Source organism: Struthio camelus, chromosome 23, assembly GCF_040807025.1.
Source record: "Struthio camelus isolate bStrCam1 chromosome 23, bStrCam1.hap1, whole genome shotgun sequence".
Lineage (NCBI taxonomy): Eukaryota > Metazoa > Chordata > Aves > Struthioniformes > Struthionidae > Struthio > Struthio camelus.
In genome coordinates, this window is record NC_090964.1 from 7,094,818 (window position 1) to 7,118,666 (window position 23,849).

A 23,849-nucleotide genomic window follows, 5' to 3' on the forward strand; every position below is an offset into this window, starting at 1 on the left:
AGTTGCCCCACGCCAGGGCACAGCCTGGGACCGGGCTGCCCAGTGTACAGGTCAGTGTGCTCGGCCTCAGGCTCACTGGGCAGAGGTTTCCTCCACCGGAGCAGAGGGCTGGCGCACGGCAGGAGCTCCTCAGGGACATGACTCACTCAGAAGGTATCTGTGGAGGAGAAGTCCACGCACTGAGACACTGACTGCTTTGACTGCTAGAGAGGAGGCTGCTCTTGACAAGCACCTGGTCTGCTGAACTGGTTGGGACAGCCCCAGGTACAGACAGCCCAGCTGCGGAGACTCGGTTCATTTGGGCAGTATCAGTTACCAGCCCCGCAGCGCAACCCAGCCATTTCGGCAGCAACAGCGCACTCCCTGGAGGTTTCTCTGACAGACTCAGGCACACTGAAGTCCATAGACCAGGTGTCTTCAGATGGCCAGTGATTACTCTGGCTTTCAGGGACAGCTGTGATCAAATGTCCATCGTTATGCTGAACCATGTTCTGAGCTGCCCACAGACTGGTTCAGGCACTGAGGACACATAACCAAGCACACATCCCAGGAGAGTGGAGCACGCTGCACTGGGGAGCTGAGCTCAGACATGCTCACATCACTTCTGCAGTGTCCGGCCAGGGGGCAGGTGGACTTTCACTGGCCAGAGTCCAAACCACCGCACGGAGGCAGCAGCAACAGGCAGGGCTGCGTCTTGACCCGCTGCTCCAGGAGGCACCAGAGCAGCTCAGGGTAACGCTGGGCCCGAAGGACAAGGCTTCAGGGTAGCAACACAGCACAGAGGGTGACGCCGGCAGCCCTGGGAGGTGTTCCCCGGCCATGGGGCTCACAGGAAGGGCTCCAGGCCAGCTCACCGCTGTGGCAGAGCTTGCTTTGGCAAGCAACGTGGCGAGATAGTGAACTCGTTCATACCGATGGAAAGAGACTTCGGCCTGGCAGGCAGGCATGCACACTCAGTGCAGGCAGGGGTGGCATCACCACAGGCAGCCGCAATACCTATGTCCCTTCTGAGTCCTTGGTAGGACAAACATGTGAAGCTTGATACTCTCATATTCTGGAGAGCCAGGCAGACACATGGAGGTGGAACATTTGGGCTTTCAAGGTCCCGAAGTGTCACAGCAGAGGACCACAGACTCATCTCCAGGCTCTGGAGAAATGCTGAAGATGGCTGGAGCATGGAAGAGACCAAGAGAGGGTTTTGCCTTGAGGCTACATGTCTGCCAGGCAGTCAGAAGACCCACAGGGGAGGTGTCACCATCTCCACAGGCTCTAGGCCAGGGCTGCAGCACAACAGAGGCACCTGGAAGCTGCTGAGGATTGTTGAAGCACGAGCTCAGTTCACCAGGCAGCGAGTATGATGCTACCTGGCAGCTCTGGGGGCAGCAGGTTCCCATCAGAGAGGCAGGCTGGGCTGCTTGGGAGATCAGGCAGATGCTGCCACTCAGCGCTCGCTCCGCGGTGAAGGACAGCAAGCAAGCACTGGAACAGGCACAGGCCCTCACGTATCGCTTGACACCACGGCACTGCTGATGATCAAACCCCAGAAGAGCCATTTCAGGAGCAAGTGCAGGGCCTGGGCAGCCAGGGAGCATGCCAGCAGCTGGAGCAAGCAGGTGTAGCAGCAGGACAGCAGGCAAGAGGCTTCACTGCTCACTTCAGTTTCCCTGAGGCCAGCAGGGAGCCAGGATCAGCCACCTGGGGCTCACCTGCTGCCCCACACCAATCCCCATGCTGGCATCAGCCCCAAAACACCCTTTGCACCATGCTGCCAGGCAAAGCTCCAGCAGCATCCTCTCAGGGTGGAGGAAGGAGCTCACGGGGGCTCAGGCCCGCCTCCAGTCACGTCAGACACAGCCGCAGGAAGAGCCAGCAAGACCACACAACCACACTGAGCCCCACCACACTGCCTGGAGGACTGCGCCCTGACCAGCCTTATATAGCCCGCCCGCGGGCGCGGCTGGCCAGGAGCGGCCAAGTGTCAACACCGGATTGGTGAGGAGCACGAGTGCTGCCATGCTATTGGTCTGCTGCTGTGTGGGGGTGGGGTGGAGAGCAGGTCCGCCCGGCAGGGGGCGCTGCACAGGGTGTGGCGGTGCCCCCAGCAGTGGGGCCCATGGGGCGAGCGACCCTGAGGCTGGGCCCCGTGCCCCCTGCCCACATCCGGGTGGGCCCCTGCAGCCCCCGGGCTCCCTCTGCCCCTGGGGGTGTCTGTCGGGAAAGCCGCAGCGACCCCCCGGCCGTTTTGCTCCGGGGCTGGCGCGGCGACAAGGACGACACCAGACGTTTCCTGCCAGAAAACCTCAGCCCGATTACGTGGCCCGGGCTGCTCGCGCGCCACGGGCCCCTTTGAGCACCGACAGGTTTCGGTTTCGCTCACGTGGGTCGGGACCCCCCCCGCGCTGAAGAGCCCGACGCTGCCACGACACGACGGGACGTGCCAGCCCCAGCTGCCCTCCCCTCGCCACGCGCAGCCTGCCCCCTCGCTGGCCTTGCAAACGGGGCACGAGGCGCCCTGGCCTTGTCACAAACGCGCACGGCCACACGAGTGTTCCTCATCACCCATGTTAAGTTTAGCATCCCCAGAAGAGACGAGGCAGAACCACAGCCACTATAGCAATGTTTTATTTCTCAAAGCCTCAGCAGCACGCCTGCTCCCGAACCAGGGTGGGTTGCCTGCTCCCAGCTGGGGCGCACGGAGCCAGGGCAGCTTCGCCATCATGTTGCAAAGCGTCGCTGTGGCGTCGGTCCATCCCACCGGGGCGGCTGCCCTCATCTGGTGCCGATACTCTGGGGCGAGGGGAGCTGGAGTGCAGCGCGACAGCCTGAGGGGCCCATGTGGGGCCAGGGGAGTGAGCACGGAGCAGCCGGCTGGCTGGGGAGAGGGACTTGCAGGTGGGAGCGATGGCATCATGCTGGCCGGTCTTCGTTGCGAGTGTCCAAGGAGGGCCCAGGGCCACCGTCCTGGAGGTCTCTCTGCGGGGCGGACCGGGAGGCCAGGGCGCTTGGGTGCCGTCAGCCCCGAGGCTCAGCACATCCGGAGGAGGAAAGCTGCAGCCAGCCCCAGCATGAGGGAGATAAAGGCTGGGCCACAGCACGAGGTGGCCAGGCTGGCTGGTTGGCCGTGGGGGCTGGTCATGCCCTTTGTGGTCATGACCTCCGCCCAGCCGAGGGGCTAGAAGAGCAAATAGGAGAGTCAGGCTCTGCTCGAAACCAGGCTGGAGGGCAGTGCAGGGTAAAAAACCTCCAGGACCCCTTTCCTGGCCTGTACTCAGCCCAGGGGCTTTATGCCACCACAAGAGCCCCTCTTTGGCGACAGGAACCCAGCCCAGCATTGCGCGGGCCCCAAGGAGGGTCCATCCCCGCTGCAACACATTCCCAGCTGCTGCTGAGACGCTAGGGCAGGGAGCACAAACCACGCCAGCCCCAAAATGGCTTCCTGCCCCTGCCCAGCCCCACTTTGCAGACATCCTGAGGAGCAAATCAAACAGAAACAACTGCCCAAAGGAGCCTGGGCACAATTCCTGTGCCAATTGCCCCCCCTCTTCCCTGCAGAGACATGAGGCATCCTCTTCTCCCCTGGCTGTTTCTCCTTTGTGTCATACAGAAATCACCAGCTGCTTCTGGATTTTCCCAAAGGAGGAAGCAAAAAAAGCGCTCTCCTCATGTTGTTCCCCTGTTTCTAGCCAGGTGCCTGTAGACATTGCGGGGGGGGGGGGGGGGATGGGGCAGAAAGAAAGCAGCCATCTCTGCCCCTTTGAGGAAGCAGATGGGGATGTGGGGGCTTGCGAGGCCCACGATGGAGGATGTGGGGTGAAGACACAGAGCCGGTAACCCCCTCATGCTGGAAAAGAAGGGAAGGAGAAGGTACCCCCCCTTCCTCAAGGCACCACAGGGCAGTGGTGGTTGGAGTAGGTCTTGGGCACCAGCGGGAAGTGGTTGGAGCCAGCCCAGAGGGACCCAATGGTTGCCGCAAGCAGAAACATTGCAGTCATTGAGACATGAAACAGCAAGACAGCCTGGATGGTAATTTCAGGGCAGCTTCCTTCCCCTCTCAAACACCTTAATCTGGAAGGAGAGGTCTTCAACTTGAATTCCTCCTGCCCTAGCTGTGCATAAACTCTTCTCTAGGTTGTTTGGTCCTTCCCTGGGGATTAGTAAGATTTTGATGAAGGCAGCAGTGAGTTACACCTGTGAATGGGGCACCACGGTGACAAGCACTGCCTCATCTGCTGGAACAGGGTTGCCAAATCTGCCTGCACACCTGTGCTTGTTCACACTGCTCTTCAGCCCCCTGGGGCTGAGCTGGGGACGGGGACGAGGACGGGGTCCCTGCATGCTGCTCTGGCTGCTCACAGGCACTCTTTCACTACAAGCATTTTTGGCTGCAACTGGCGGGTTTGCCCAGACACAGAATGGGACTCCTGACATGTAAATGCATCCAGTAGAGCCTGCAACAAGTCATGTTGCCTGTCACATTTGTGACTGACAGAAGCCCAAAACGATCTGGGAACAAGCTGTTGAAAAATAGTTGCAGGAGCTGCTCTGAATAGCATCACCTTCCCTGTAAACACAGGCACAAACGTAATTGACTCCCACAAAATGGTCCTCACCCAGGAGAGAGCTGCCTTCGACCAGCACAGTGCTGGGGGCAAGTTCAAATCAAGTCCTCATCAAGCCTCCTGGCAGGGAAGGAAAAAAAACCTTCAGCACGGAGAGGCAGAAGGAAGCATGCAGCCCCCGCAGGCATCCCTGCATGGGCCAGAGAAACTGCAAGATGAGGTAGCGAGCTGGGAAGCATAGAGGTTACGGATATGCATACTGCTGGTAAATAAAAAAAAGCTTTTTAAAAAAAACATATAGAACTATTTAAACCTTACAGAGCACACTGCAAAGCTTCTTATAAGGATTAAAGTCAGATAGAAAGTAAAATGCTCTGTTTTCTGGCTGTGGGCAGAAATTCTTCCACTTGCTGAACCCTACAGTGCCTCGACTGCAGGTGCACCCGAGGGACGCATCCAGCTGGGCCTCCCCCAGCTTTTGGGGCTCCCCAGGCTTCCCTGAGCCATGGGTTTCTTACCAAGCAGAGGGCAAGCAGAGCAAGCAGGAGGAGCAGGCAGGCACGCTGGAGAGGCTGCATCGTCAAGGCTCGGTGTGTCCTGGATGCACAGCACTATGACACTTCCTCATCTGCTTGCAGTGAAAGTAATACAAGGCTTTAAGCACAGGAGCCACAGCCCCGTCTCACCAATCACAGCCGTGCACAGCCCTTCCTGTACCCCTGAACACCCCACGTCACATCTGAACGCGCCTGCTGGCCTCCAGATCTGAACCTGGGGACAATATCCCGCAGCAGCGCTCGCCAGCTCTCACCCTGCCAGGGCGATTTCCTCCAGCTAAGCCAAGGGGCTGGTGCAAGGGGTGCACAGGGATGCTGGTGGCTGCAGAGCTGTGCCGGCAGCCCTTTGGGTCTCTCTTCTCCAGAGCTGTCAGTCCCCATCACCCAGCACAAGACCAGCTCCTGTTTCCCAGCCCGTTCCCAGCACAGCCTCGCTCCCTCTCCACATCCTGGAGGCTGCTGTCGTTTTGTCTGCAGGCCAGTCGCGTTTGGCACCCAGGAGCCCAGAGCGGGAGGTCCCAGGGCAGCGGCGCCAGACAAACGCTGAGAGCCCAGCGCCCTGCCTTTGCCACATCACATAATGCCCCCCCTGCACCTGCAGCACGAAACCCCATGGATTGATTATCACTGGGGGGCTCGTGGTCCTGTCCCTCATGCCTGTGTAGGACTAATAGTGGAAAAAAAGGTCATGGTTCATGGGGAAGGTTTGCAAATCATAGCCAACATTTGAACGAGGGCCCTGCCTTGTCCTCGTAACGAACCTCTTTCCCTGCAACTCGGGACAAAAGACGGACCCAAGCTGCCAGCTCGAATTGAGGTTACAAGCCTGCCTGGTCTCATCCAGGCCTTGTTCAACGTCATCTCTAATTAAAATATCTACAAAATACTTCTGCGGCGGCTGCTCTAGATTGAAAAGATTTTACCACCTCCCAAATCGCTAGCGCTCAGCCAAGGAACTGCTACCACCAAGGGCAGCACACCTAACACGCGATGGAGAAACGCTGCTAGGAGATAGGGCCGCTACTTCCTCCCCAAGGCCCAGTCATTTCCTCACAACGGCCCTCTGAGCTCATTCACCCGCTCAACTGTGGTGGCAAAAAGCAGGAAACAAAAGGCATCCGCCTATATTCTTTTGAAGATAGGTTGAAATAGTTAAATCCACGGAAACACACCATCCACAGGCAGAAAATACAGCTGTTGCCTTGTTTTGGTTTTGCGAAGGGCTTTCGGGCACAGAGAGCCGGCTGCCAGCCTCCACAGAGCCGAGGACCTGCCGGCTCTTCCGAAAGCCGCAGACAAGCTTCACCTCGTTTCGTTCATTTTTGCCGCTCATGGAAGTGTCAAAGCAAAAGTCTCTTGCAGACGGCTAACGTGCCGTAAAAGGTGCTAAAAACGGACGAGCTCCTGCTGCTCTCAAACTAAGGCGGCCAAGCGCCCCGGAGAGCAGCGCGGCTGAGCTGCGCTCACGGCCCCGGGTCCTGCCCTGGAAAACGCTTAAAGTGCCGTTAAACGACAAGAGGTTGGAAAACACGGCTCCGGGGGGGGGGGGGTGCGTGTGTGATTTTGGGGGCAGAGAGGTGAAAGAAAGGCGGCCTTTGGGCCCGGCCGGCGCGGGGGACGGCCCGGCCCCTCGCGGAGGCCCGACGGCCATTTCCTAACGGCCCCGCTTCCCGCCCGCCGCCGGGCCGGGGGGGGGGGGGGTTCAGGATGGGGGGGAGCGGCGCATGCTGGGACATGTAGTCCTCAGGCGGCCTCCCCCGCCCCCCACGTGGCCGAGGCGGAGCCAATCCCCGCGGCTCGCGTCGCCGCGGCAACCGCGTGTAAACAAGGTGGCGTCGCCGTGCCTGAGATGGGGGGGTGAGTGCTGCGCGGGGGGGGGGCACGGTGCGACTCCCCCCACAAGGACCTCTCCCCCCCACACACCTTGTGGGCCCCCCCTTACACAATATAGGGGTCCCCCCCCAAACACAGTGTGCCCCCCCCCGTACCGCCCAGCGGGGTGCCCCCCCCACGTCATGCCCCCCCCCCAGACAGGACTCCCCAGCCCCAAACCCACACTGTGACCCCCTGTAACACACACACGGTTTGATCTCCCCTTCATACACACAGGGACCCCCCCCCAATTACACACCCACAGTGATCCCCCCCATGCCCACAGCCCACCCCCCCAATAACGCATACACACACCCAGCGGTGCCCCCCCCCGCCATGCACACAACTCCCCCTTAACGCGCGTACACGCTCCCATCCCTGGGCCTGGGACCGGCTCGCGGCTTTGGGAGGACGAAAGGACGCGCTCTGAGCTGCCCCGAAGGGACCCTCGCGGCCGGGCGGCAGCCGGCTACGTCGAGCGGTACCTGCTCCCCTCGGTGTTGCCTCCCCTGCTGCAGCACCCTCCGTCCCTTGCGCATCTCGGGAAGGTAACGCTGTCTTCGTTCCCCAGAGTCTGAGGCCGTCTAACGTTTAAATCATGACTTCTCCTCCTCCCTCCCTGGGAGAGCAGCTAAAGCCTAAACTCCTGCTGCGGCTTTGCACTCCAGGGTAAATCAAATTAACACGTCTTCGTTCTTGAGTCGTGTTGTTTTAGTTTATTTGATACCAGGCTATAATCAAAGGACCAATGATAATTATGTGGAGACCAGCAGAGTGTCACCCCACCGGCTGTCTCTTGTTGTCTATGATCCTTCAAAAAGTTGATCGCTATCAGCTTTCTATGAACTCAGTCAATACAGAGGTATTTATTCTTATTTGGATTTCATTTTGGTTTTGCAGTATGGGGCACTGCAGTTTAGTACTGGGCCTAACAATAACAGTCTCATCAACGGTACTAACTAGAATAAATTCCCCAAACTGCCAATTCTGTTGCCTTCTGGCTCACACTGATCCCCAGGTGGTACTAGGAATATTGGACAGTCACGTCTAGCACAGGTCCATATCATGTTTATGTTTTCTCAGTCTCAAGCAGATTAGTGTTGCTTAATGCAACTGCAATGGTATTACAAGCGATATCATTTTCCTAGACTGAAGCAGTTAACACTGGCTGCATAGCACGGGCATATCGTTTTCACCTTTCTCTCATCTCAGACAGTTAACACATATTGCAACTCAAGGATTTCAGCTGCTGCTACAAGGCACAGATTTAGCTGTTTGTGTGTGAACCCACTCAGCCCAGAAAGCAGGCAATGTGGACTGGGAAGATGGGCTGATGAGAAAATGTACAGTATGGGCTTTTTGGGACAGTCTGCAATTACATTTTGAAAATTTGCCCATCAAGCAAGTCCTCCAACAGTTACTGAATTAATCTGCCTGTTGTTTTTCTAAAAATAAGAGGAGAGAATATATAAAAACAACAGAGCTATCTAAGGACATTGCTTCCACTGGTAAGGCTTTTCTTAACATCCTGTGTGTTTTGCGTGGCTTGTAGCTCTCTTCCTGTCCTCCATTTTTCTCTCTCTCACATATGTTCAAAACCAGATAAGTTACAAATGGCTTCCACATTCTCAGCAAGCCCTAGAACACTTACCTAGTTTCATTTAGCTTCATCTCGTTTTACAGTTCCATTTTAAGAAATATCCTTCCTATTTCTTGATCTTAGAGCAAAAAATATCTTTTCTCTCTTGGTGAAATTTGTGAGATCCACAAGAGTTAGTCCCAGACTGTTGTACTCTTGTTAAAACAGCTCAAATCTACCACTGGTCTTCCTTACTGTGCAACGCAGAATGCTCTAAATTAGCATCATCGTCTCTTTTTGGCAGCCCTATTTTGTATTCACTCTTCTCAACTGCTTAGATTGTACCTTCCCTTGGGTCTTGTGTTATAAAATAAGTGCCCTCATACACTCATTATTTTGCAAGTGTTTATGAGAGGGAGTGGACTGGGCCTCTCTACTTTCCTCTGCCCTCTCTTTTCCTCAGCGTAACCCCTATGTGTTCTTTACCTGGTACCGGTGAAGTTGTGTCCGAAATGCTGACCTGTTTTCTTTCTTTCATGCTTTTTATGCTTCTTCTCAGAAGATGACAGCCTCTCTCCTAGGACAAAGAATCCAGTGCAAGGCAGTCTACCTTCTTGCTCAACAGGGACAGCACTGAAAAAGAATATGCAGGGTAATATCTCAAGGATTAGAGGAAGCCAAGCCATCAGTTTCTCAGTGACATGGGTGGACTCAACACCCCAGACCAGGGCTGGTTCAGGTGGTCCTCCCCTAATGTACATCAGCACCTTACACAGCATGCCGTTGGCGGCACAGCCCTCTCCTCATCAGTCAGGAGCCAAGGGATTTATACACAGTACCCACAAAGGACCCCTTGCCCTACTTGCTGTGGCAGAACACAAGTTCTTGTGTGGGGGTCTTCTACTCAGAAAATACGGCAACGCATTGAGCATAAGATGCCCTACAGTGAAAATAAGCCTGCGATACTGATTGCTGTTTTAAAGGGGTAATACATTGCATTTGTGCTTTCAGGTGCAGCTCCCACTGACATGGAGCTCATCTCCTCCATGATGCAAAAAATTGCTCTGTTGGAACAAAACGTAAAGAAACAAGCACAGGAAATCCAATTGAAGGTAAAAATCCTGGCCCTTATAGGGCCTGTTCTGTGTCCTACTTTAACAATTCAAGCCACAGTAGCGATATACCTGCTCAGACCTAGTTTGAGCTAAAATAAGTTAATCTGTAGTCTGCTCCGTTAACTACAGAAACAACCCAACAGAGCAGTCATCTGTCCTTGGGCCGGGCGACGTGACAGTCCATTATGCGGAGCCTGCTATGGCTTTAAGAAATGAATCTCAGCACACTTTCCCTAATATCTTTAGCTGTTTGGCTTCAGACTTTTCTTCCCTTTGCTTTCTGAAACAGCAGCTGCTCAGGTGGCAAGGTTATCCCTGAACAGGCCTCTTCGCCTAACTGCAGTTTAGAATAAATAGCATTTTTAAAGTTATGACTACAGAGATGCTGGTTCAGTTTCTAGATTTGTCACTTACTGCGGGTCAGACTATGAACTGTGCCTAAGGGAGCACAAGGGCATGGGCCCATATATCCTACAGCTCTTGCACAGATGGACAAGGAGGGGGTAGGTAGGTCAGCATGTCCCTTATCTATTCTTGGAGCAGTGTAATTATATCCCACTTTTCATTTGAGTCTAATTAAGGTATTTATGATGAGATAACAGCCCTTCTAACCCTTATTTTGCCTATCTCTGGGTGTGGTGGGAGTGTGTGCACTACTGACTTACTCAGCCAGGACTGATTATGCAGACTGTACCTTAAGGTACTGAAAGTAGAGGAGCTAAACATGGTCATTATTTCTTCTGGTTCTGAAGGACAGGAAGATTGCTGAACTTGAGGGGAAGATGAAGACCCTTCAGAAAGGAGAAGGTAAAAATTGCTCTGCTCTTGGCATCCTGCTCCTACTTGTGGGAGAGCCACAGAGCTCCAAACCTGTTCTCTTGCAGTACCAGGAGACCTAGCACTTCTGACCTGCCCTTGCCTTAAATCAGTTATACACACACGCTGCCATTTACCAAGGCAGATCCTTACTTCATATGTGCATCTGTTACTCTGCTTTTCTGGTGCAGCACAATACATTATTTCCTGACCCAATTTCTTTGTGTCACTAAGTTTCCATAAGCATAGAATAACCACACAGGTACCTGACACTGGTCAGAGAAAAGAACAATAAGCAACGTGGAATTTAAACAGACTAGAAAAACGGGGCTACTCACAGCTAAGCAAAACCAAAGTTCTACTTGGAGTCTCAAACAGTTCTTTCAGGTCCAGGTTCACTTGTCCTGCAAGACAGCCTAGCTCCAAATTGAATCCAGCCTTGAGTGAGTCACTCCGCAGTTCTTGCTCCTCTACTCAGTTCCTTGGAAGCCAATAACCCCCTCCAGTTGAGCCCAGATGCATTTCCTATGATGGCCGAGCTACCTTATTAGCACAAAGATGTGACGGATTCTCCGTTTCCTGAGCAGAGAACAAGAATATACCTGTCAAAGGACACATGGGTTTTGTACCTCATCATACATTGCTCCAACCATTCAGCCTGGTTTTATGGATCCAGCTTTAGTGGACACCTGCTGATTTTTGAGTAGGTCCCTTGAGACCAAGTAAGCCAAGCAATCCCCATTGTGTAATTGCTAACAGCACCATTCACATCAGCTTACTGCAGCATAAGACCTCACCATTATCACTCACAAGTATCTTTTAGTCTCTCCACATCTTTTTCAGAGCGCTACAAGTTGAATTGTCAGGGACAGCACATAGAGCTCATGTTCAGCTCCTGTGGCTTATGGGCTCAAGTTCATTTACGGTGCAGGCAGGTTGCTGGGGCATCTGCACTGCATGACATGGGTTATCTGCAGCTCTTCTTTAAGGCTGTGGATAGGAAAACAAGTCTTCCCTGTCAGATGCTCCTGACTCATCCAGAGCAGAGAAACTGGAAACGAGGTGCCTTCAGCTGCAGACCCAGGTCTGGGAGATGGAGGTGAGACTCTTGCTTTGCTTACTCTAAGCTATCTGTACCTTTGGCTTGAGTTCTTCCAGTCCTGCATTCCTTGACTCTCCTCAAGCGGCTGGATTAATGGTCACAAATCTTTACCTCACCCCTCTGAAAATTAAAAATAGGTTGGATGGGAGCTAGTAGTTTTTCATACACAAATGTCTGTGCCTCCTCTGAGCTGCCTCATTTTGATTTCTAGGGCTGTCGTCTTTGCCGCTACCAGAGCTTTGGGAGACTACTATATCACTAAGGATAGTTTCATTCTGCCTTTAGTCTGCTGCTACTACGTCAGTGAGTTTGTCTATCTGACAGGGCTAAATAACTGTACGAGGAGCCTTCCTTCACTTTCACCTCCCCTTCTGTGTCCCACAGTCACAGCTGCATACACTCAGGCTTCCAGTTCTAGTTTCTGAGGTTCTGGGCCTACAATACTGACTTGTGTTCTCCTCTTCTTAACACAGCGGTTTCTAAATGACTATGGTCTGATTTGGGTTGGAGAGAGTCATGAACAGCTGGAAGATTCAGAATCACTCAAGGATAAAGAAAAGCTGCCAGCAAGGAGCCTCTGGAAGCCAGGTAAAGCGCCAGCGCTTTGTTGAAGCAGCAGCTGTCCTAGCTCTTGCTGTATGCTTAGAGAAGGTGCAATGCTTCCTAGAGTAGATGAGCAGGTCATTAGAACTTGTGATCCTGTGCTGGGGTCTTCGCATCAGCCCACCTCAGGGCGAGAGACATGGAACAATATAACAGAAGCTAGGCCAGGCCAAATGTTGATATGTTATATGCATATATTTTATAAACACCATTTGAGGGAAGAAGAGAAAACCCGGTAGCTCAACCATTTGGAAGGATACCCTCATAGCAGCTGTTTTCTGAAGAGTTGATGTACCCCTAAATGTTTGAAGCTTGATTCTGCTCTAATAAGACTGATGTAAAACGGGTGGAAAACGGAATCGGATGCTTTGTGTATATAGTAGCTGTAGTAACTTATCCACATTGTCTTGCTCCATCAGGGAGCATTGTTTGCCTTTCCTCCCCTCAGCCATGTGAGTGGTTTAATTGGGACCTGATTGTGCTGTATGGAGTCCAAGGCTATTTGGCAATAGCTTCCTAGGAAATGCTAATGGGAAAAAAAACAATAACACTTGGGCTCTACAGCCAACGCTGCCTCCTGAACACTGTGCAAATACTGGCTAATTAATCTTCCCCTCCCTTAGAGGCAGGAGGAGATAGGATCGGGAACGTAGCAGAAATAATTTTCCTGATTTTCAGTTCACTTACCCCTTTTTAACTGATTTCCTCCACCCCTTTTCTTCTCTCCTCTTTACCAGATCTTTGAAAAGCAGAACAGAAAAATAACAAAGGCCCTGGGCCCCACCTCTGCCTGCATCTCTACTCTCATTTCCTCTTCTCATTTCATTCTTCTGTCCCATAGCACTTTTACTGCTTCACCCTACCGAAACAAACATACTCAGCAATATCTCCCTCTGTGAGAGAGGGAACTGCTTTTGAGAGAAAAATCTGCTGGTGGCTGAGAGCAGACAGACAGCTGTGTTTACACTGGCATTTCCTCAGCAAGTCCAGCCTGGTCCATTTACCCAATCTAGACAACAGGTTACTCCCTCTGTGCATTTTTGCAGCACCATGTTAAGGGACAACACTCATTAAATTACAAGCAAACACAAGGATCTGAATATGGTCACAGAACAGCTAGCTGTGACTTTAGCTGACTGTGGAGTTACTGTCAGCTTTTAACCAGTGGACTGTTTCCCTGCTGCCCTGCCTTTGTGGTTTTGTACACACCCATGTAAACCTGGCAGCACAGCACCGCACCGCAGCAGTGTTGCTGCACCACATTTTGCAAACATGAGAAAGGTGAAACGTTTGCAAGGCAGCAGACAGCCCCAAAAAATATTAGAATTCAAATGCACCTTGAATATGTCCCCACAGAGGTGAAAACTGCTTAGTTGGCATCTCCTTCCCCTCATAACTCAGCTCCTTCTGCCACAGGTGAAGCAGTTGCTTCAAAACACCAGATTGATTTTGACTTAATTTTGGAAAACGTGAAGGATTTGAATGCCCTGGCTGGGGAAGGCATTTCTCAAATCGAGCACATGCCTGGGGGTGCTCGACTGAGACAGCCAGAAGCCCTCCCTCTTATGCTGTATCAAAATGGGATCATCCTGTGCAATGGACCCTTTCGGCCCTACGAGGAACCATCTACACAGGTACGGAGAAGTTTGTGGGGGAACTCAACTTACAGCCATCGTGGTATTCCTCCACCAAGTCTCAGAAGAGAATGCAATAAGAATAGGGCTTGTGAGCTCATCCCAGTCCTAAAAAGGAGCAGCTATTGAGACTTCCGAGCCTCGCCCTTATGCTCCCATGATGCCTTGAAAGACTGTTTCCTGCTTGGTACAGTAACTTTTAGAGATGGGGAAATCTAGGTCTTCGATGCAGACTTTTCTTCACTGCAGTAACACCAATAGGAGCAGCCCAGGAGGAATCTATTAGTCATGAGACAAACACAAAGTATGAGGAATGGTGATGAGGCTCTTATGCTTTGTTTCAGCAATGCCTACAGGATATCATGGATGGCTATTTCCCTTCAGAGTTGCAGACACGCTACCCCAATGGTGTTCCTTTACAGGTAGGCAGTGCAAAGCTCTCTCCATCAGCTTTTTGAAAGAAATTGCTCTCTTTGCTCCCCAAGAAAAGTGCTCAGGTTTCTTCCACTGTCAATCTGCTAGAACGTCCCCACAGCAAATGAAGTCTGAGGTTTCTGAACACAGCTTACAAGCAGCTAAGTTCCCTGCACGTGTGTCTTGGGAAAAGGGTGGCTAGAAACAACACCTGCTAGAGCCATTACAGGAAATAAGTGACCATTTGTGCATTGGGACTGAACGCTTTCTTTACCTCCGTGAATCGTGGCTTGGAACAAGACTTCTGAGAGCATAACAGGCTTTGTAGAAGAGAAGCAGTGTGTGCAGCATCCGAGTAGCTGTGTAACAAAAAGGAGAAAAACTTCTCGAGCAGTTCCACTGGGAAAGGTTTTAAAACAGATCAGACAAATGTCTCACAAGGAAGTAGGAAAAGTTGATTTTGCCATAATCTAAATGCCTTTGGCCACCTGAGGTCCTTTTTAGGCTCCATTTGTTGATTTCTCAGAAATGGCAAAAAAAAAAAAAAAAAAAAGGCCATGTTTTCAGGCAGAAAGCAGGCAAAGAGAAAGAGCCTCACAGGACTATAATCTAGGTCTTCAAACGTATCTGGAAGAGCAGGCCCAGCCAGAGGGGTACACCTACCTACTGCCATGAAGAACGCAGGCCACAACTGCATAGGCAAATATTACTTCAGCCAAGCTGAGATAGTAGGTATGGTGGTTGGAAAGTCAGGTGAGAGAGGAAGAACTGTTGCAAGGCTGTTGGGTCTGTGGTTCCCTATAAGCCCTGCACAGCTGACCAGGACTAGAAGCCACAGAACGGTACTGTAGGCTGGGGTAAGTACATACACAGAGTTCATCCAACTCTGATTTGGCCAGAGGGTGTAAAAGGGACATAAACAGAACCCAAACAGAAAGACTGTCCCTATTTTAGAGATGGGATATACCTAGAGATAGAGATACACCTCTCCCCTGCTGCTGGGGGGCCTCAGACTGGCACTCTCCCTTGTTTTGAGAGCGCGCTCTGGCAGTCCCCCCAGCTCTCATCTCTTCTCCTGCAGCACTGGCTGAGCCTAACTGCAGTGCGAGTCTGGCAGTAAATCCCTCTTCGCCCCCAACCTGCTTACACATTACTTTCCACCTGGAGAGCACGTTCAAGTGTGGAAACTAAGACACAGAGGGAAAGGTCAGGCCAAGCACATTTCTTGCAGCTTTCCCGTGCCTGTTGAGATGGATGAATGACCACTCTGGAGTCTGCACGGGCCTTCAACGAGTTCTGGACTTCAGGAAGCAGCCAGAATTTACTTTGAGAGCCTGTAGGAGCTGAAAACATATCTCACTGAGTTTTGATAGGCGGACCAGCTTGACAGGGACTGGCTTTCTCAGTTTCATTTAGGGTTTACAACTCTTGGTTGTTCTTCCTGTGTTTTATTGTGCTCTGATGCAATGAGAACTGGTTGAGGGCAGCAGTCAGATTTGCTTATAGCAAAAAGCCTTCATTCAACAGGTCACTGACAAGAGGGACGTGGTATTTCGGGAGAGATGCCTTCCAGGGAGTTTTCCTGGCCATGGCCAAGTGGTTGGCCATTCAAAATCAAGCGAGGTGCAGGAAACCACCGAGATCCCAGGTAAATTCTTAAACCTGCCTGGAAAATCACAGCCAAGTCCCAAGGAGGAAAATCTAAACCTTACCAGGGTGGTCCAGCTAGCAAGAAATGAACGTGTAGGGTCTCAGGAAGACAACATTTCTGAGTGAAAGCCCTCCCCCTTGTAGCCCCAGTGTTGCTTCAAAAGCTGGGAGCCAGCCAGTACACAAGGTGTCCTCTTTATCACTAAATCTTCCTAAGGAATGAGGCATGTCAAGCCTTAAAAGACCAGATCAGCAGGTTTCCCAAAACATGCTTGACACTCCTCCCCCCCAGTTCTGAAAGACCCAGCTCCTTCTAGCTTCACCTATATCATCAGCATCCAAAGATGTTGAGGGAACCACGCAGACATGGGGGAGAGTAGCCTGCAAACACCCCTTCAGTTCCCATACAAGCTCCATTTGTAAAGGTAGACATCTTTAAACAGACCCATCTTAACTGTTCCAAAAACAGCATGGTTCTTCTTCAAACTTTCATGAGAGGATATGGTATATATAGTCAGGGCACAGATTCCTCATTCTGCTTCTATACTCCCGCAGTCTGCTTAAGCAGTACCTTGCCAGATACTGTCATTGTTTGGAAAGCAAAATGCATTCAGTCATATAGACAGAAAATAGTATTAGTTTTGTGCATGTATAACCACATAATCTGTACATTTGCATTAGTCATCAGCAACAATGTCATCATCCTATATATATGTAAACACTGTACTACTTGCTTATTGATCTCAAGGACATTCACAAATAGAAGCTGTGCTAAATGTTTCTTTTATCCAAGTGGTAATAAATAAGTGCTCAGTGACACCACACCGAAGGGAACTGATACCTACAAATACACCCTCACAAGATGAAATTTTCCAAGTTTGTAAGAATTCCCATAGCTTCATCAGCTTTCCCCATTCAGAGCAGGGCTAACCAGTTCCTGCCAGTTGCCCATCCCAGCTGTGTACTGTATTAAATAGGCTGCACAGTCACTCACTGCTTTTGTTGACAGTCAGACATTCAGTGGACCAGAAAGTGGGACAGCTTCAACAATGGAGACCAAGAAGAACCAGTCTCAGCATAGCTAGAGGAGCTTAGAGCTCTCCCTATTGGCTATTCTGGTCTCTTTTTTCACCAAATCAGCATATTCTGATGGAAAATTGTTTGTCAAAAAGGTGTCACATGGATACATTTCCCTTCTGCTCTGACAGGTCCCAAACTCTCACTGGAGCAGTTTCTGAACAAACTCCCTAAGTCCTTGATCCGTGGAGGACAAGCGATCGCTGTCCGAGACTCAATCAGAGCAACGCTGCAGGTACGAGCGGGCCCTGTGCCCTGTCCACAACATGAGTCTGGCTGTGGTTCCTGGGGCTCAGCACCCTGTGCAGCACCTCCTCCTTGAGCCTCAGTCAGCTCTGCATAACCTCCTCCTCCCCAAAGAGGCTATACCACAGGGCACGTGGCATCTTGTCACCTAGTCCCAGGCTTTTCTAGCACTGCTTTGTCTCTGTGCAGAGCCTGCAGTGGCTGACACTCACCTATTTGCTTTCAGGGCTCTGATGGGGCGCAGAGCAGTGAAGTGATCCGAGTGGAGACACCTAAGCTGTCTGCCCTGAAGAGGTACAGGCATGGACCCTCCGTCTCTGCCACATCAGGCTCTTATCTTCCTCCTGTTTTGTCACTGCAGGTTTTTTCAGGGAGTTGAGCAGAGAGAGTAAATGGACTTGCCTCTTTTCACTCCTTTTATCTTCCACCTTAGAAATAAAAAACAGACCAAGCTAGGTCTTTTGGGAAAGACTGCCGAATTTTTTTTATGGTGAGCCTGCTATCATTTACATCTTTAACAAAGGCTTCTGTTGTTCAAAACATTACTTACTTACAGGTAAATACTTTTCACAACAGCAAGCCACGGCTAAGAGTTTGAAACCATCTAAGAAGCCGTTTGGCTGTTTGCCGTCATGCTAAATAGGAGAATCCCTCCAGGAAACTGATGAGCAAGCGGAGGGTCACACGAACAGCACTTTTCCACTCAGTCTTCTGGGCAAGATAGGACCCAAATAGCTAATGAAAAAACCCCAAGCAGATTAATTTTAATCAAAAAAGTAGAGCAAAGTACTTACCCAACAGCCCTAATCTAAAATAAAAAAAGCAAAAAAAGGTCAGCAACCTTCTTTGCAAAACACTTAAGCAGTGAAAGCAAAGTAACAGCTTGGTCTGTGGGTCGGTCTGTTTGCCTGCAGTGAGACAGGGCTGTGCTGATCCTGTTTCAGCCTCCCCCATTTTATTTGGATCGCCCTGGCATGTCAGAATCTGTTCAACCCTACCCACTGAATAAAGCTTTCAATCTGATGGTGGCAGAGTCCTTGCTCCTCAGCTAACAAGGTTTTCTGACCTCCAGGGTGAAGACAGCTGAAGAGGCTGAGCCTCCTGCCCCAGATATCTGCACTCTCCGGATCAAATCTGAGACCGGGGAGCAGACATACGTTGTAAAGATGCTCTTCACAGAAACCATAGGGGACCTGCGCCAACACCTCACCCACACCAGGTAGGCCTAGGACTTCCGCCCCTCTGTGCTTTCTACCCCACTCTGTCAAGCCCCCAGGAAGGTTACGCAGCTGCTGTTCCCGGCCCTGGAGCTGTGTTTCAAGCAGATCAACATGAGCTGAGCAGGGCTCAGCCTTACAGTCCCAGATGCCAGGAAGAGCCAGGCATCCTCTGCTCCTTTGGCTCTTCCTAATAGCAGAGGTGCTCCCTAGGAAATACTGTCAGGTAGTCTAGAGCATTTAACATCCCACCTCTGCCAAAAAACTGACCTATCAGCAGAGATATGTCTCTTTTGTCCTCTCAAAATTCCCATCTCACCTGGCTCCATCACTGCCTTCCAGCACTTCCTTCCAGCTGCTCAGCAGCACTCACCTGACTAGTGCCAGTGTTCCCCAAGGTGTTTGTGCAGCCTGGAGACTAAGCTGCAGCCTTCAGCCTGGGTGACAGATCAGCTGTGGGACAAACCATCCTTGGCTCAGCCAGCTCTATCTCCTAACGCACTTAATGCTGCCCAAGGACTCACAAATCCTTGTGGGGGCAGTTCTAGGCTGCTGAGGGGACCCTTTTGCTCTCCCCCTTGCCCAGCTCGTGATGTGGCCTGTAGCCCTGGCCTCAGTTTGAGGCCCATGAAGAGCTCATCACTGTTGGGATGTAAGCGTGTCCTTCCCTGCTGCAGCTGTGCAGGCTGAAGCAGCTGCTCTGTGCCTCGTTGTTTGCAGTTAAGACAGGAAGCCCTTTTTCTGCTTGGTCTGTGACTGTAAAACAGTTTCCCCCGCTCTGCTCTTACATAACTGCAGCTGGATTAGCTAGAGCATTGGAGCAAAACCTTGGGGGATCCTGTGCAGAGGAAAATTGCTGGGCTTTACAGGCTTCTACAGGCCTGAACGGGACTCTATGGGCTCATACGAGCCCGCGCTGAGCACATACAGGCCCGCACGGGCCTGCAACAGGGCCTACGAGCTTGTGCAGGCCCGTGCCAGGCTCTATGAGCCCATGCCAAGCTCATTCAGGCCCGCACTGGGCCCTACTGACTTGTACAGGCCCCCACAGACTTGCACGGGTCTGCCCCAAGCTTGTATGGGCCCGTGCCAAGCTCCACAGGCTTTTATGGGCCTGCACGGGGCTCCACAGGCTCCTACAGGCCTGTGCTGAGCTCATATAAGCCTGCGCCAAAGGGGAAAATTTGGGCTTTTCTTTCCTAGGGGTGGAGACTCCGAGTCATATGAGATCATCAGCACCTTTCCCCAGAGGGTGTACGCGGACAACTCCCAGAGCCTGCAGGACTGTGGCCTGACCCCTCATGCCTCCTTGCTGCTGCGAGAAAAGACCCCTTCCAGCAAGGGGGGACAGGGCTGCAAACACCTCAACAGCTTCTAGCAAGACAGTTGCCATTCCAGCTGCTCCTCCTGTCAGGACTGGGCTGGTCTCTGAAAGAGGAAGGAGTTGTCTTGGGCAGTTAGCCAAATTATAACCTCTCCCCAAGCTGGGAATAGAGAGGAGAGGGTTGTCTTTCTAGATTTAGTTTCATAGCACGATTACCTGGGGCAGAGAGGAGAGCTCCGAGGCATCGGTTTGGCCTCTCCCTTCAGCAGAGGTGCCACATGCCAGGCCCAGTCCTGCTGCCTTGCAGGCAGGTATTTTCCCCCAAGACAGGTGGGCTCCTTACACACTGGGGCATTTCTGTCAGGTAGAGCTCAAACCAGAGGCCTAGTTGCTCACCTCGGTTGAAGGTTATATCGGCTGATCTCTGCTCAGGAAAGGCTGCCAGCTTTATACCAGTACCAGGCAGTTACTTAGCTGGGCTCAGGGATTCTCTAGCAGCAATCGCATCTGGGCAGGACAGACAAACAGCCAGGGTCAATCTGCTTTCCACACACAGCTGCTCCCCAGAGATTTCAACTGCACTTACACCAGGAGAGAAACAGGCTCAGTTATACGTTCACTGGTAAAGCTAAACCACAAGGCCTCAAGCCATTGTAATGCTGGGACTGAGCCAGGCTCATTTCAGCTAGGAGATCCTGCTACTGGGTTTCCTGTACGTGAACAACTCCTTCCCTTGGACAGCCCCCAGATCCAGTGGGGCTGAGGCTCACAGCCCACAGCTGTGCCGAGCCAGCACACAGCAGCGCTGAACTGGGCTGCCCTTCCTCCCCCGGCAGCCTGCTGCATCCGGGAGCTACGCTGCTGCAACAGGACACCATGTCATTGGAGAGCATAATCCCTTCGACTCTTCTTTGCTCAATCCCCAGCAAAACATCTCCCTCCCTCTCCCATGGGCCGGGGCCGTGCTCTGTGGGCCCCTTTCCCAGCACATTCTTCCCGTTTCAGCTATGACGAGTTCCCACTTGACTCCCAGCTGATGACACTCCCACTTGCGTGAGGCAGCACCTTCTGGCAGGTTCCTTCTTAGCAGTGGCCCAGCACACGCCGCCACCCAGCCCTCATTAAAGACTCCCAAGAAGCACTTAGTAGCAGTTTCCACTTACATTAAGTTTCAAAGCAGTAGTTAGCCCTGGAAGAGGAGAAGATGCCCACAGCACTTCCTGGCTTAGCTTCACCATAACCCCTCTGACTGCAGTTGGGCTGCGCACAGCTCAAATACAGGAAATGGCCGCTAGTGTGTGCCAGCCACTTCTGCAGGCTCCCATGACCAGTGACTTGATCCCTGCAGCTGTGAGTTAGTTTTCTCCTTTTGCCAGCTGTAACAGGCATAGGAGCACACAGGGAACCCTGCTATAGGGCAGCCTTTCCCATCGCCCCTCAGCTGTGAGCCAGTCTATACCCAACCAGGTAATTTTTGGGCTTGTCTTTTGCTCGTGTGTCTGGCTGAAGCTGTCCCTCCCCAAAACTGCTGTTCTTACTAGGCACAGGAGAGGACCACCTGAGAGAGGTTAACTGTCACTACTGAACTGTAGGATATTCTGGCAAGTCCTGCAAGCCTCTGATTAGCAACAGCGATCTAAGGAGTTAAGGTCTTTATGTCAGGCTGCAGCAATGAGTGCAACTGACTCAGCTCCTCCAAGCTGGAACTGACTCAGAATTGTTATGTAGGATGATGTTAAGCCTGTAGTCAAAATAAAACCAATGTAAAAGAAGCCCACAAGTACCAATGTGAAAGGTACAGTAACATTTAATAGCATATTGGAAGACAACACTGGTTATAAACTTGCTTTTTTGGCAGGAAAACAAAAATGCACTTGGTCCAGGTTGCAAAAAGCCAACTCAAAAAAGAAAGATAAGACAGCTGGAGCATCAGCTGTTTTGGAGCAGCCTTGAGCCATTAATGCTCAGGAGGGAGCCCTCACACCACATCAGAGCAGAGGGCACTAATGGAGCAGCACGAGTCCCAGTGCTAGGCCCGTCTGTCCCCACCAAAGCTGCCTGTTGAGTGACATGAGCCTTACGCTCCCAGCCCTTGCCTGCTCCATGGTGGCCAGTCAGACCCCACCTTTGTGCAGTATTTCTGCATTGAATTTAAACAAACCAAAAAAATCAACTTAGTTGCCATAATCTCTGCAGTTGAGATGAAAAGGAAGTGAGGCAGCAGGATTTATACTTTTAACAGCAACCATGAGGAGTGGGAAGTAACATGCAGCCCTAAGCCCTTCCCTTCTAAAGCAGAAGCTCTCCCTGTAGAGGAGAGGGCTGATGGACAACTGCACTTCGCACAGCCCGAGAGGCTTTGCTGTTTACAGAGGCACCGGAAGCTGCGTTGTGAGCCAGGCCCAGCTTTGTTCAAAGGCGATGCACAGCGAGCATCAGACTTTCTTTGGATCCCTCTGAGATGATAGCAGGGTTAGGTGGGAGGGAATCGTAGACAGCTGCAATGATAGTTTTGGTCATGGGTTTCCCTGTGCTGGGATACAGGTCATGGTGCCAGGACAGCACTGACAACCTGGAAGTGAAGGTGGTTGAGATGAGGGCACTCAGGAATGCAGATAGAGTCCAGGACGGGAGGGGAACCCAGGGCTCAGGCCAGCTTCAAGAACTCTTGCAGGGTGTTTTGTTCCACCGCTTCCACAAAGAGCTCATAATCCTGCAGAGAGAAGCCAGACGGTTGCTCACAAAGCAAGAAGCGCACAGCTCAAAAGCCTGGCATGCCACAGACTCCCCTCCAGGCAGGCAGCGCAGGATCCCCTGAGCACCCAGCACAAACTGGTTCACAGCTCGGGCGTCAATCATTCAGGCAGACAATGACGGGGCTAAGCATGGACAGCCCTGTCCAGCACAGCCCTACCTCCCATGGGTCACCCAGCTCTCACGGTGATGGTCCTGGCAGCATTTTTTTTACAAGCCACTGTGCTCCAAGAGCATGATAACCCAGAGAGTGCCTTGACTGTGCACCTCATCAGAAATGTGTTTTGAAAGGCATCTTGACACTCCGTTTGTAGCAGAAGCAAGGAGACAGGATTGTTCCCTGTCATCCAGGTTTCATGGTGCCTATTCCCAAGCACAGAGCTCGCGCCTTACCCCGCAGTAGTGGTCTCCGTTGACAATCTGGGGCGGGATGGCTTTGGGGTTGCCTGCCTTGGCCCTCATTTCCTCCCGGAGAGCGTTGTCCTGGGAGATATCCACCAACTCGTATTTGATATTTTTCCCATCAAGGATTCTGATCACTTCGCTCTGTTGGGATTTGATCTGAAACCCAGACAGGAGAGGCAGGTTATCGGGAGCTGGGACCAGGGCTGGAGAGGAGCCCAAAGGTCTGCGTGTGCACAACCAGTGTGCCAGAGACACTCAGAGCAGTGTTTGCAGAGTGACTGCTCCTTATGGGCCAAGGTCCAGACTCCAGCTGGCCACAAGGCTCGGCCCTGTGTGGCGGGAACCCAGCATGAGATGAAACGGAAGGAAGGTGGGGATGGGGCAGTCCCTGGGCAGGGGAAGGGGCACCAGGATGATGCAGAGGGCACACCCGGGAGTGTGGGGGGGGTGGGGGGTGAGGGGGGGTCTCGCAGCTCCACGGGGGGGGGGGGGGGAAGACACCCACCCTGAGACGGGAAGAGGGGCCCCAGGGTGCCCAGTCCTGCACCCGTCAACGCTTACCTCCCGGGAGCCGGTCACCGAGGTGCTGTAGACCTTGAGGGTGCTCATGCTGGATCGCGGCCGCTCCCTGCGCGCAGCCCAGCGGACGGAGGCACGGAGGGAAGGGAGGAAAGGAGCGGGCGGCCCCGCCGCCGCCCGGCATGTGACTGCGGGGACCAATGGGGCCGGCGGGCCCGGGCATGCGGCATCGGTGGGGCCGGGCCGGCGGCGGCCCTGCCCCGGGGAGCGGCCGCCACTCCCGGCCCCCATCCCCGCACCGCCGCCGGGGCGCAGCCGCCCAGCGCATCGCAGCCAGGCGCCGTGCGGCCGGCCCGGTTCCCTCCTCGCTCCGCCGCCCCGCAGCTGCCCACAGAACTGCTTTGCG

General features: G+C 52.5%; 2 protein-coding genes and 2 long non-coding RNA genes across 5 annotated transcripts; 1 reads left to right on the forward strand and 3 right to left on the reverse strand.

Annotated features, from left to right (window-relative positions):
* Positions 1-2,606: 2,606 nt before the first annotated feature.
* Positions 2,607-6,629, reverse strand: LOC104143867 (uncharacterized). Its single transcript, XR_011136043.1, has 2 exons — positions 5,078-6,629; positions 2,607-3,172 (listed from the first exon to the last, which is right to left on the reverse strand). It is a non-coding gene; the product is annotated as an uncharacterized lncRNA (long non-coding RNA).
* Positions 6,630-6,642: 13 nt separating this feature from the next.
* UBXN11 (UBX domain protein 11) lies at positions 6,643-21,535 on the forward strand. The gene is given in 14 exon segments (XM_068917715.1): positions 6,643-6,973; positions 9,127-9,219; positions 9,579-9,679; positions 10,435-10,489; positions 11,521-11,597; positions 12,074-12,188; positions 13,620-13,837; positions 14,182-14,259; positions 15,779-15,899; positions 17,110-17,213; positions 17,451-17,518; positions 18,297-18,443; positions 19,645-19,757; positions 19,760-21,535. Coding segments are annotated over 14 exon segments (1,566 nt in total). The 5' UTR covers positions 6,643-6,840; the 3' UTR covers positions 19,903-21,535.
* LOC138062056 (uncharacterized) lies at positions 9,069-19,634 on the reverse strand. 2 transcript variants are annotated; one of them, XR_011136045.1, is made up of 5 exons: positions 18,815-19,634; positions 17,437-17,652; positions 13,871-14,116; positions 10,837-11,077; positions 9,069-9,200 (listed from the first exon to the last, which is right to left on the reverse strand). It is a non-coding gene; the product is annotated as an uncharacterized lncRNA (long non-coding RNA). The 2 variants fall into 2 exon arrangements; XR_011136044.1 differs by lacking the exon at positions 13,871-14,116.
* A 21-nt stretch (positions 21,536-21,556) lies between the features above and the next one.
* Positions 21,557-23,734, reverse strand: SH3BGRL3 (SH3 domain binding glutamate rich protein like 3). Its single transcript, XM_068917717.1, has 3 exons — positions 23,486-23,734; positions 22,913-23,080; positions 21,557-22,478 (listed from the first exon to the last, which is right to left on the reverse strand). The coding sequence occupies exons 1-3, from the start codon at positions 23,732-23,734 to the stop codon at positions 22,413-22,415; spliced, it is 483 nt and encodes a 160-aa protein (XP_068773818.1). The 3' UTR covers positions 21,557-22,412.
* Positions 23,735-23,849: the final 115 nt, after the last annotated feature.

Coding starts and splice junctions, on each gene's coding strand:
- SH3BGRL3 (XM_068917717.1), bottom strand. CDS start 23,734: ATGGGGGCCGGGAGTGGCGGCCGCTCCCCGGGGCAGGGCCGCCGCCGG. Junction 23,081..23,485: donor CGGTGACCGGCTCCCGGGAG/GTAAGCGTTGAC, acceptor TCTGGGTTTCAG/ATCAAATCCCAACAGAGCGA. Junction 22,479..22,912: donor ACGGAGACCACTACTGCGGG/GTAAGGCGCGAG, acceptor TTCTCTCTGCAG/GATTATGAGCTCTTTGTGGA.